Source organism: Chrysoperla carnea, chromosome 1 (assembly GCF_905475395.1).
Source record: "Chrysoperla carnea chromosome 1, inChrCarn1.1, whole genome shotgun sequence".
Classification (NCBI taxonomy): domain Eukaryota; kingdom Metazoa; phylum Arthropoda; class Insecta; order Neuroptera; family Chrysopidae; genus Chrysoperla; species Chrysoperla carnea.
Genome location: NC_058337.1, coordinates 128,951,473 through 128,964,911, shown reverse-complemented (window position 1 = coordinate 128,964,911; position 13,439 = coordinate 128,951,473). Strand labels below are relative to the sequence as shown.

The 13,439-nt window shown below is 28.0% G+C and overlaps 2 protein-coding genes across 2 annotated transcripts; both read left to right on the top strand.

Moving 5' to 3' along the window:
- Positions 1 to 245: 245 nt before the first annotated feature.
- LOC123294837 lies at positions 246 to 1,484 on the top strand. The gene is made up of 2 exons (XM_044876011.1): positions 246 to 1,343; positions 1,419 to 1,484. The coding sequence occupies exons 1-2, from the start codon at positions 246 to 248 to the stop codon at positions 1,482 to 1,484; spliced, it is 1,164 nt and encodes a 387-aa protein (XP_044731946.1).
- Positions 1,485 to 4,340: 2,856 nt separating this feature from the next.
- Positions 4,341 to 5,900, top strand: LOC123291003. The gene has a single exon (XM_044871419.1). The coding sequence runs from the start codon at positions 4,463 to 4,465 to the stop codon at positions 5,561 to 5,563; it is 1,101 nt and encodes a 366-aa protein (XP_044727354.1). The 5' UTR covers positions 4,341 to 4,462; the 3' UTR covers positions 5,564 to 5,900.
- The last annotated feature ends 7,539 nt before the right edge of the window (positions 5,901 to 13,439 follow it).

The window sequence follows — 13,439 nt, the reverse complement described above, 5'->3', positions numbered from 1 at the left end:
ACTATTTAGGTTTTCGAATTTTTTAGGTAAACAAATATTTCTTTAAAGTTTCTCACAATTCTTAAATCGTCTGAAATATTTGGAATAATTTTTAAGTAAATTATGGTTGATGATTTTCACAAATATTTACCTCAGTTATAAAAGCTTAATTAACGTAAATCAGTGTTAATAAAAATTGCATATAAAATTAATATAGCTTTTAATAGCATATTAAATTCATTTGTTACTTCACCTGAAAAACAAATATGGAGAAATTAATAACAAACGATATTTGTTTAAAAATAATTAAACAATGTGATGCAAATCATATTGATATACTGAATAATAATATCACAATTGAAAAAGTGCATTTAAAAAAATTTAGTGACGAACAAAAAGGTTTTATGGGAGAACATTTTAATTTAGAAATTTTAACAAATTATGGAACAACATATACATTTTTTATTAAATCGAAACCAATATTATTACCAAGTTTTGAATCATACATCAATGATATTGGAATATTTGCGAAAGAAACAAAATTATTTCAAACATTATTGGAAACATTACGAAAATTAAGTACAAACGCATGGTGTCCCAAATCTTATTATATTTATGAAAATGATGCTATAATTATGGAAAATCTTGTCCGAAAAGGTTATCAAGTTATGAATCATCGTGAATATTTCACATATCAACAATTTTCGGCTTTTATTAAAACCGTAGCCGCATTTCATAGTACAACAATTATTTATGAAGAATTAACAAGAAAAAATTCAAATTACAAAAATTTTCGACTTATTGATAAATATAGAAATTTATTAGAAGAATGTGGTTATCCTTGCGATGAAACACATATTCGAAATAAAGTTTTAATTAGTAATGCTAAAGCATTTGTATCGAACTTAAAATATTTGGATAATTATAAAGAAGGATTTGATGAACAAATTTTGAAGCAATTAATTCATTTACCAAATCGAATGAAAATAAATCGTTATCGAAAAGTAATGAACCATGGTGATTTATGGTGTAATAATATTATGTTTTCTTGTAATGAAGATGAAAATTTAAAATGCTTACTTGTGGATTTTCAATTCGCACGATATGCATGTCCATCACAAGATCTTATGCTTGCAATGTATACAACAACAAATCGGGAATTTCGTACGAAATATTATGATCATTTTCTCGAAATGTATTACAATGCATTAGGGGATGAATTAAAAACGTATTCGCTAAATATTAATGAATTGTATCCAAAAAATGATTTTTTACAATCTTGTTCGGAGAAAAGAATTGTTGGAATACTTTTAGCAGCGTTATATACAGTGATGGTGTTTTATCGATCAGAAGATATTGATTATGTATTATCGAATGCTGATGATTTTTGGTCCTTTAATTTTGGAAATAAAAATGAATTTGTATTGAATATTTTAAAGAATGATGAACATTTAAGAGAACGGTTTAGTGAAATTTATCAAGATATTCTTGAATATGTTTTATAAATTTTGTGTTTAAATTTAAGGTATTTTTTGCTTGAATTTTCGAATTTCAAGCCTATGCCAACTTAAAAAAAAAAAACACCTGTATATGTTTTTTAGCTAAATATGTAAATATTTTATCATTAGATTTATGAAGATAAGTATTGTTAGTATATTTTTAGAAAGTAAATAAATAGTGTAATAATTTTATACCGCATGATTTAAAAAAATTGTCTGCTCTTTAAATGGTACTACACCTTAATAGAACAATGTATCAACTTGAAGTTTACCAAGTCGGTACATTATGATTTAGTGTTACGCTCATGTGCCACCATGTTTTCTTTTAAGGAAAATTAAGAGAGAATTTCGAAAATATTCCACTTTTTATATTTTTATTATATTTTTGTGAGAAAACAATAGCTAATACCTATTGTGGCGTAATTTGTAATTTTACTAATAATCTAATGTTTTCTCGCAAATATAATAAAATCAAATATACTAATATCTACTGATCATCATTGGCTACAGGTTATCGAATGATAGTCAGTGAATGAACAAATTTATCAATTTTTGCCATACCCTTATCGCCCAAATTAGGACTCAGATCCAAAATTGGAAAAGAGTTCTTTTGTTGCTGTTGATGAGCTAATTTTGATAAGCCGGGTTTCTGCAGTCAATAGCAGAACACGGAGTATATTAACGCATGACCGTAACAGGAACATGACCATGTTAAATCTCCGTCGACACTGATCCGTTACTCATATGTGGATATGCGTTATTCTTCTTGTTCACAATGATGACAGCTCCATTAAAGACACTGAGATAAAAGAGAAATTGCTTTGAGTTGAAGATTGTACTGTCCGCTTGGTTATTATTCCTCAACCTGTATATCTAGTCTACTAGTGATTCTTATAAAGTAAACAATAATTTGAAAGTTTGTTGGAAAATAATAGTACAGTATTTTATATGATAACTTACTGCGACAGAGGATTATAAAATAATTTGACTTGTCTATTGTGACGTAGCTACTTTGTTTAATGCTTAGGAAATTTAAATATGCTGGTCTGAAGATAATGCGAAACAAATTGGCCGGATTTAGAGTTTTTGATAGAATAACCAATAATAGTACAGTTTCCAGACCCAATTTTTCTCCTGCAGAGGTTTTACCTAACCCTTTATCGTACAAATAAGTTAGGACATCTCAGCATTTATTTGTACTTATCGTGATCTGTATTCTTTTGAATTAAAAATGAACAAAACCTTGCCTTAAAATATTGCTCAGACTTCTTGTATAATTCAAGCTGTTATCCAGTTTCTACTGTAGTTAATATAGTCACAGAGAGAAACACTAAAAACGGTCAAAGTTCGAAAAATTTGAGAAGTAAGTCGCATTTGAAGGCGGTTTTCGGCATTCGATAGAGCGTCATATTCAGTGACCAAAATTGATGCATATGTAATCAAAAATATGCAATTTTCATAAATAATATGTCTTTTATAATTGCATTTTAAATGAACTATAAATATTAAATTTACGATTCGGTTAATAGTGTTGAAAATGATTACAAACTTGTTACTCGCAGTTTTTTGGGGTCGCTGAACACGAATATCGCGACAATATCGGGCACCATGTACCTGGTGTACCGGGTACCAGGGTATCCGAGGTACTCTTGGAATCAGGTACCACGGAGATTAATTCTGTCGCGATATTTGTGTTTAACAACCCCAAAAGTCCCCGAATAACAAGTTTGGATCATTTTCATCTCTATTATTCGAATTGTGAATTTAGTAAATTTACGGTTAATCTAAAAATGCATATTATTTATGCAAATTGCATATTTTTAATTTCTAGTAAATGGTGGTCACCAAATTTTCTGACGGACTAACGAATCAAATGCCGAAAACCGCGTTCAAATCCGACTTACTATTCAAATATTTCGAACTTCATTGCTTCGTTTCATACACAATTTTGTCTCAGTAACTCAGAATTTTTTTTACGTACTGGTTAATTAAAATTTACTTTATAACTTAGTGATCGATAACACCAGTTTGGTCCTGATCACAAATTTTTAGGAAATCATTGTGGGTAGGAACCTTTTTTGCAATATGCCATATTAAACATTAATTGTATAGAGTACCTGGATGATCTTTGCTCGGTGAGTTAAAAAGACACAAATTTTATCACTAATATAAGAACCGTTTAAGATTTTCCCATGCAAATGTCAATTTGAATGTTCCGGTAATATACTTTTTTCGTTAACTACGATATATACCAATAGATGTCAGAAAGAGTCATATTTGGCAGTGTATGTTTCATTTTTTCCTGAAAACACGGATAAAACGATGATTTTTAAAAATGAAATCTAGCTAGGTCGACTTTTCGTCCAAAAACCCCTTAATACTCATTTTTATGAAAATCGATAGAGCCATTTCCGAGATTAAAATGATCTGCCTAAAAGAGAACGACCTTAAATACACCTACTGCCACTAAAGAGACTCAAATTATTCGCTAAAACTTCGCTTTTTTGATGAGTTCTTGAGAAAAATTCCAAAAATTATCATTTTATTTAAATACAATGCCTCAAACTTTTGGACTACATAAGTTTCAAATTTTCTAGCTAAAAAAATATTTTCTAAACATTTCTTTAAAGTTTCTCACAATTCGTTAATCGTATAAAAAATTTGGAATAATTTTTAAATAAATTATGTTTGTTGATTTTTATAAATATTTACCTAAATTAAAAGCTTAATTAACGTAAATCAGTGCTCACAAGATTTGCATATATATTGTATAAATTTATAAGTAAAATTTTTATCGCTTTTTATAGGAGGTTGAATACATTTATTAATTCACCTGAAAAATAAATATGGAGAAATTAATAACAAACGATATTTGTTTAAAAATAATTAAACAATGTGATGGAGATCAAACTAATAAACTCAATAATAATTTCACAATCGAAAAAGTGAATTTAAAAAAATTTAGTGACGAACAAAAAGGTTTTATGGGAGACCATTTTAATTTAGAAATTTCAACAAGTTATGGAAAAACATATACTTTTTTTGTAAAATCCATGCCAACATTATTACCAAATTTTGAATCATATATAAATGAAATTGGAACATTTACTAAGGAAACAAAATTATTTCAAACATTATTGGAAAAATTACGAAAATTAAGTACAAACGCATGGTGTCCCAAATCTTATTATATTTATGAAAATGATGCTATAATTATGGAAAATCTTGTCCGAAAAGGTTATCAAGTTATGAATCATCGTGAATATTTCACATATCAACAATTTTCGGCTTTTATTAAAACCGTAGCCGCATTTCATAGTACAACAATTATTTATGAAGAATTAACAAGAAAAAATTCTGATTTCAAAAATTTTCGACTTATTGATAAATATAGAAATTTATTAGAAGAATGTGGTTATCCTTGCGATGAAACACATATTCGACATAAAGCTTTAGTATGTAATGCTAACGCATTTGTATCGAATTTAAAATATTTGAATAATTATAAAGAAGGATTTGATAAACAAATTTGGAAAGAATTAAATAATTTACCAAATCGAATGAAAATAAATCGTTATCGAAATGTAATGAACCATGGTGATTTATGGTGTAATAATATTATGTTTTCTGGTAACGAAGGTGAAAATTTAAAATGCTTACTTGTGGATTTTCAATTCGCACGATATGCATGCCCATCACAAGATCTTATGCTTGCAATGTATACAACAACAAATCGGGAATTTCGTACGAAATATTATGATCATTTCCTCGAAATGTATTACAATGCATTAGGGGATGAATTAAAAACGTATTCGCTAAATATTAATGAATTGTATCCAAAAAATGATTTTTTACAATCTTGTTCGGAGAAAAGAATTGTTGGAATACTTTTAGCAGCGTTATATACAGTGATGGTGTTTTATCGATCAGAAGATATTGATAATGTATTATCGAATGCTGATAATTTTTGGCCTTTTAATTTTGGAAATAAAAATGAATTTGTGTTGAATATTTTAAAGAATGATGAACATTTAAGAGAACGGTTCAGTGAAATTTATCAAGATATTCTTGAATATGTTTTGTAAATTTTTAACATGGAACTTCATCATGGAAATTCATGGAGCATGAAAAACGTATAATCTGACGATTTGCGCAAACCGCAGCGTCCTAGCTCGAAAAATTACTTTTACGCGGGCAAGGTCAAAAGAGTGTATATTTTATAATGATATGTCGTATCTTTGGCACAACACATTGCATATTTCTTAATCAAATTCCATGATTCATCCATCCTTTTCAAGCTCATTATGTCTAGGTTTGATCAAAAATATACTCACGGTCTAAAAATGAACCACTTAGGAAAAAGCACGCTAGACAATTAATTTGAACGAAAAAATACACAAATTTAAATAATAAGTCTACTAGGCAAACATGTTAGTTTTTATAGGTGCTCTCCTAATACTCTAGACATATAATTACTATTTTTAATACACTTCTCCTAATATTAATTTAAGGACTTTTTTCGCCACTTTTCTATGAAATTTGTTGTTTTTTATTGTTTTTAGCCACGGGTTGTACGATAACTACGGGAGCGGAATTCTTCACGGGTCGAGCTAGTCATTCATCCTTTATTTGTATCCAAGAAATTTATATACAGGGCGTTCTGTTATTGACTGCAGATCGTCATCCTGCAGAATAAGCTCATAACGACGAAGGAAAAAGTTATTTTCCACTTTTGGATCTGAAGCCTACTTTGCGAGATAATTAAGAAAATAAATTAATATATCTTTATCGAATCACAGCTCAATAAAATTTTAAATGAAACCAATAACACACTACTTAAAGAGAGGATGTGTTTTATCATAGTGGAATGCGACTCTAAAGGCAAAATTATTACAAAAAAACTCTATTTGGCTACTTATGTTATTATAAAAACTAACCCATTAAAACCTTCACTGCTTTTCTTTGTAAATTAAGTATTGACCAGTCCGTTTTGCTAAATTTATGCTTAGATACATATGCTTCGAGACAAACCAAAGCATATGTTGTGTGTTGACGTTGCCTCCTATCCCGGATCTATTATAATGTATAATTTGATACCTCCCACATCTAATTGTATTGGTGAATCATATTTTTGTTTTCTTTATAAATAATAACAACAAAATATTTTTTTAGTATTCACTACCCAATGCAATCAATTGACAATCAATTATTGTTTTATGATAGTCCCCTCTATATTCTAAATTGACACCTACTAATTTAATGAATTTGATAGGTCTGTGAATTCATAAATCTTTTTATTTTCCCATAGTCACATCTTCCGCATTAGGCCTCAAATGGAAATTTGGTATAAAGCTTTTCCATTTGTCTTGACAAGCTTAATTTAGTGGTACAATTTTCTGCTATCAATAACCAGAACACCCTGTATATTCATCCATATATGATTTCTATATATTTTTGGTAATAAAACCAAGTAAATTTTATTATACTAAGGGTTACAAAATTATAAAATAAAGTACAATAAAAATATAAATATAATAATTTTAATTAAAATTCGGTTTTTGTTTTTTTTTTTTGTATTTTATTGTTTACGGTGAGAAATAAATTTTAAAATGTAATCTAAATTAATGCGAAAGTATACCAAATGTAGTCGTATATGGTCGTATATTTACACAGATTCAATGTGGTTTTTTTTGTACCAAACTTATTTTTGATGTTTGTTTTTCCAATTATATTATACAGCCGTTCCTTTTTTTTTTAATGTGAGTTAAATGTCTTATTGTGATGCTAGACATTTTGCAAGTATCTGCAGGACTCGTATTCGATTACCGGATTAACTGTATAATTTTTCGGTGCTATTTTGTTTAAATGTAAATTGTATTGTGCGTCAATTGATTGAAGTGGAAAGTCTTGCCCACGCAATTATGATGTTAAATTTATGTGTTAAGGCTGTTGTCTTGCTATGGGCATATTGTCAGAAAATTCTAAATTTTTTGTATACTTATTATGGATATTATAATATATTTATCATCAAAAGTTGAAGCTGATTGAACGTCTCTCACAGATAAACATAATTAAAGTTCGGATTGTAGCTAGGCAAAAACCTTAATATTGCCAAGTATCAAAAAACATCATATTTGGTAGTCTTGACTTAAATAAAAAGTACACAAGAAAATTGAAGCAAATTGTTAAATTAACGTTTTTTTTTTAGCTCAGATTTCCATTAAATCATCAAAGCACAAAATTTTGCATGTTGTTTTTCTTTCACCTGGGGTGAACTAGGGTAACACATATACGAAAAGATCCTACAGAATAATTATGGGAAATCGCTCAGAGTCAACCTTTCTACAAATTGGTTACCTACATGTTTGTTTTTAAAGAATAGAAGAAAAGTTTCGAAGATACGACAACAAAGTTCAAAAGAAGTTTTCTAGATATTTTACCTAGAATCTGAAAAAAATCTATGGTGATTAGCAAGTAAAATTTTTGCGTAAAATATCCCAAACATTAAAAACTATTGTATTTTGTAGTCATTCATAACTTTTTACTCTTCATTGTATTAACAATTACCAAAAAAATTTAGCCGCTAGCCATTTCTCATAAGAGTTATGTAGGGTCCTTTCTTTTCGAATAATTGTTCTACACAGATTGTAAATTATTTTTCAAAGTTTTCACGTTACTAAAACTTTTGATTTTTTTTTTCTTTTTTAGTGGTATTGTACACATTTGTTACTTTGTTATTTTAAAAAATATTTTTAATAATATTTAAGCAAATAATAATAAAAAAATTTTTATTTTTTGTTACACAACTTACAATTTACGATTCTACAAAATGTATGTAGGTACACTTATTTTACCTAAAATAGAGCCACACTGAAGCCAAATAAATAATTTAGGAATTTGTTTTCGTAAGTTTTACTTACAAATTATAAAACAACTTTCTCGTAAAAGTTTGGTGAATGTTTCTTTTTACTTAAATATTATACTTTTTTATTGGGTCAAAATATTGGTTACATACACATCACATAAAGTTAATAGATCAAAGCTGCAGATTCAGTCAAAAGCGGTAGCTTTCAATTTGTACTTAAAAATTTAACATTTGAGCACATCACATTTGAACAAATTTATAAAAGTGGACAAGTATATTCAAATTTCCTTGTCGTTAATATAAATGGCGATCAAATCAATCGAATCCTTATCAGATTAGATAGAATTATTATTTGGAGGAACTATTCATTTGAGCTACGTCGAGATCGGAGTCCCGATCTATTTTTCGAATTACCTACCAGTCTATTGGTAGATTGAGGCCCTTCTCACGCTTTTGCAATTTAGGTTGAAAACTACTTTTCACAGTCGGTTTTTTCCGTCAGTTATTTGCATTTATTTCATCTTTATATAGCCACTTGATGGTAAGGAACTGTGATTTGGAACCAAAAGATGCCTTCACGGGTAAAGTTCAAAATGAAATTAACAGAAATTTAGCATAAATTATTAATATTCTATTTTATCAGTATTTTTTTTGAGCTAAAGTGTACTCCGCTATAAACAATCATCGAAATAGTTAAACATTTACTTTAAAAATATAACCGCTGTATCATACACTTATTTTTATAGTCCAGTAATTAAAGGACAATGTCAAATATAATAGTCAAGTGTCCCCAATACGGATAAATCTATTATCACAGATTTATCAAAAAATAATTTATGAGAAACACAATTTTTGTAACAACATTCCTGACAATGCTTGGAAAATCAGTGTGCAGGGGCTTCTGACCTAAGAAAATCAAAGAAGCTTTCCTACGAAAAACCAAAATCGTCTTATTTCACATTTTTTAAATCCGGTTTGGCATCAAAAGTTAAATTAAAAATATAACTTGTAACGGAAAATATATATATAATGTTAAATTTAAAACGTGGGGTGGTCGATATCTGTCAAATCAGGAAATGTATAATAAATGAGCAGAGCATCTTCCGCTTTGAATTTTACATTACAATTATTTTCCTCTTAGTTTATAACTTATTTATTGTTCCCTGTCAATTTGTTACGAAAAATGTTTATTTACGTTTTTTTTAAATCTGACGATCCGAAAAAATCGTGAGACCGATAGTTAACGCACTGCTGTTCTAGTGATTTCGAGTCACACTCATATACGCCTCTCAAGACCAATCACAATAATTTTTTTTGGCGTGGTTCTTTATGCAACAAATAACAATTCAAGAATTACAATTATATGACTAAAATTTCTTTCCGCGATATTAAAAATTCGATATTTACTTACAATATTTCACGCTATACCACATAAAAAGCACAATAATTTGGGTGACTGTTGTGATGTCATAAACATTTTATTACAAAAATGAAATAATTTACGAAATAATCATAAATTCTACCTTATAAATTTTATTTATTTTAATGTAATTGTTAAACAAGTCTGTAGTTGTGAACATATTTTGTTCTATGAGAGAGTTGTTATAGTAGCATTCATTTCGTGCGGAACTGAAATTAGCCCCGTTTTACGTAAATAACGTCATAATCTATATTCATTATTTTAACAGATTTTACAATGTTCAGATACGTTTAATTGTATCACTCGTGGAAATAAAAACAAAAATATATTTTTTTACCTTAAAAAATCTTAAATGCTCTTAGTTTATACTCAATAGTTTCAGCATTTATGTAATAATATTGCATATAATGTATAATGAATGGAAATTACTTAAGTATAAAGCTGATAAATTTGCTACCTCTGGCGTTAGGTTTGTTCTGCACCTAAGGAATAGTATGTGTATATTAAATAAAATATATAAATTTTTACAATGTGGTTAAATTACAATTTTCTTTTTAAAATTTATTTCTCATTTTATACGAAATATTGTTACAAATGATTACTGTTTTATTTAAGTAAAAACAACATTGTAGCTACTATGATAATATTCTTATATTAGCTTTATAGCTGCCGATAATTCCGAACTATTTTGAGGCTATGGCGTTACGATCAAGTTTCAAATTAGTTTATTAATCGTCAGTTTACAATATATAATTACAAAACATCTTAAAATTATTGTACCTTGCCTAAACTTTATCTATAATACGACGTTTTCGGCATGGCATTAAAGTTGGTTTACGAATATACAAAAATGAGTTTTATTTTAAAAGGTATCAACTTCAAATCGAAATTGAAGACATAAAAATAACATCAATTGCCCCGGCGTTGGGTTCATTGGAAAACTAATTTTAATATCTACATACACTTTGTACTGCTCGATAAAAGTGTCGAAAATACGATTTCTAAATTACGCTTTGAAGCCAACCACGGTACCTTTAAGTGTAAAATAATATTTAAGCACAAATGGCATAAAAATAGCTATCCAGTGAACCCAATATCATGTCGATTGAAATTATTTTTATGGGCTTAATTTTTATTTCAAACTTATTCACTTTCAAAAAACGAGAGATGTCGTGGGACACTCGGTATCAACTATGTTCCTTTCGTACTTTTACTTTTTTACTTACAAGATATATTTCTGAAAATTTAATGTATTAAGGAAAACATTTTATGAAATAACATAAAATTGTGACAAAAATACAAATTGGCAAATTATAAGAGTTGGTTTTTGGTTTGGTTTTTGGTGTGGTTTTTTATACACATATTTTTGGTTTTACCTTCCAATTAGCAAACAAATCAGAATGATAATGTGCGATAAGGAACATAGTTCCAATAGGACCTGTTAACTTAAAACGATATAACTGTTTCAAATTACGTTCGAATTATTGGCAAGCATAAAGGCTATTAGTATCTACAAATTGTTCGTGCTACTCTTTTTACATTTATTGTAACGCTTGATTTAATTTAAATTGTGCGTCTAAAAATTATATTCTTTTGTCCTCTCAAATAATAATATTTAACAATTTCCGTGGAAAATATATATATTTAATTTAATTTATATCCTGGGTAAATAAATATGAGGATATATAACTAAACTAATTTATGATTTTTGAAAAGAGAAATTTTTGAAGTTATTCTGCACAAAATAGTTTATTAGGAAATAAAATTATTATTGATAATCTTTTACTGTGTTTTCATTCTCAATTCTATGACAATAATTTAACTTCCGTCTTAAATCTTTAGAAAATAATATTTACTGAAAGACAAATTTATTTTTGTGAAAAGAATTTGAAGATGAAGATATTATAAATGTGAAAGTAAGGATGTTTGTTTGCTTGTTTGTTTGTTACGCTTTCACGCAAAAAGTAGCGAATAGTTTTTAATGAAACTGTACAGCAATATAGCTGATACATCAGAATAAAACATGAGCTATAATTTATAAAGATATATATAAAAAAGAAAAAAAAAATAAATTTAATCTGACATTTACTATTTTAAATTTTTACAGATATCTTTAATTTAAGGTTCAAAATGATGATTGTATATGATTATATAAAATTTAAAATAGTAAATGTCAAATAATTCAGAGCCACCTTTTCTTATATGCTCAATGAATTATGACTATTTTATAATTTAAAAAATTGAAAACGATGCATATCTTTTAGCTGCGTAAAACTATCCCTTCAAGTGTTATGGAAGGGGGATGACTGAGACCAAGAGATGTGGAGGCCATAAAACGGTGGTTTTTACTTTTTAGCCCAGTGAAGCGGGCGGTTATCAAGCTAGTTTATTATATTTCTTGTTGTGTAGAGACCTAATTGTCAATTTGATTTAATATTTTGTCTTAGCTTGTTCGATTTTTGTAAATTTTTGATAATTTATATTGGGAGGAAATGTGACGTAATATTTGTATCAATGGTTTTACTGAAAATGTAACGAGAGGTTAGGAAACGAAATTATGGGAAACATATTTTATGCATAGCCATAGCTATTTAGGTAAAAAAAGTTATTTTTAAACTGAATATTTATTTAATATTAACTCTGAAAACGGAAAAATCAAGGATCGTTTAAAATATTTAATTGTAATTAAACTTTGATTTTGAAAAAAAAACTGGTTTATGAATATATTTTGTTTCAAAATTTTTTAAATTTTATTTTAGCAATACATGAAAATTTGACATAAAATGTTTTAGTTGGCTCGTTGATTTATAAAAATTTTGTAAATATGTCCCAGAGGTATCATTGATAATATTTTTACTCGAATTATTGCACACGGTACCTCCTACCTACCTATTGTACATCTGAATATCATGTAAATCCTTACACAAGTACAATGCTAAAATATGAGCATGTTATCTTGTTAATATGAATTCCAAAAGATGAAAATTTTTCGAATTGAATTCAGATAATTCTAATTTGTGGTAGGTAGGGTATCTTATATCTTAACTTGAACTTCGTCAGGAAAATTGACAGATATTTTCTCAATAAAAATTATTCAATTCTTAAAAACAAATAAATTTGATTTTTATACCTTGTATAATTCAAATATACAATGTATACTTTTAAGTTTAGTCCCAAACATTAATGCCGCGAACAAATTTTGGTATAGTTGTTCAATGACCTAAAGAGTCCATTTCCGGTTGTGTGTCTGTTCGTCTGCCGCCTGTCAACACGATAACTCAAAAAATAGAAAAAAGATATCAAGTTAAAATTTTTATAGCGTGTTCAGGACGAAAAAAGTGATGTTGAGTTCGTAAATGAGCAACATGGGTCAAAGTTTTGGGTCCGTAAGCCCTATCTTGTAAACCGTTAGAGATAGAACAAAAGAGAGAACAAATGGAGAAGAACGGACTTTTTTTCGGTCGTCTTTTTAGCGGTCTCTAATTCACTTATTGCGTTTCCTATGTCTTTAAACCTCTATGTTATTACCTCTATAGTATCATCACATCAACTCGAAAACATAATTCAAAATTTATACATAATTTTAACATATAAGACATGTAAGTTGCCTACATAACAAAACTAAAAGAATATTTATTTTTCCAGACACGTAAATTATATTTGAAAAATTCAAAAA

Bases quoted from the DNA above. Each gene is read 5' to 3' on its own strand.
- LOC123291003 (XM_044871419.1), top strand. From the start codon at position 4,463: ATGGGAGACCATTTTAATTTAGAAATTTCAACAAGTTATGGAAAAACA.
- LOC123294837 (XM_044876011.1), top strand. From the start codon at position 246: ATGGAGAAATTAATAACAAACGATATTTGTTTAAAAATAATTAAACAA. The intron at 1,344-1,418 runs GTATTATCGAAT...AATATTTTAAAG, and splicing joins GATCAGAAGATATTGATTAT to AATGATGAACATTTAAGAGA.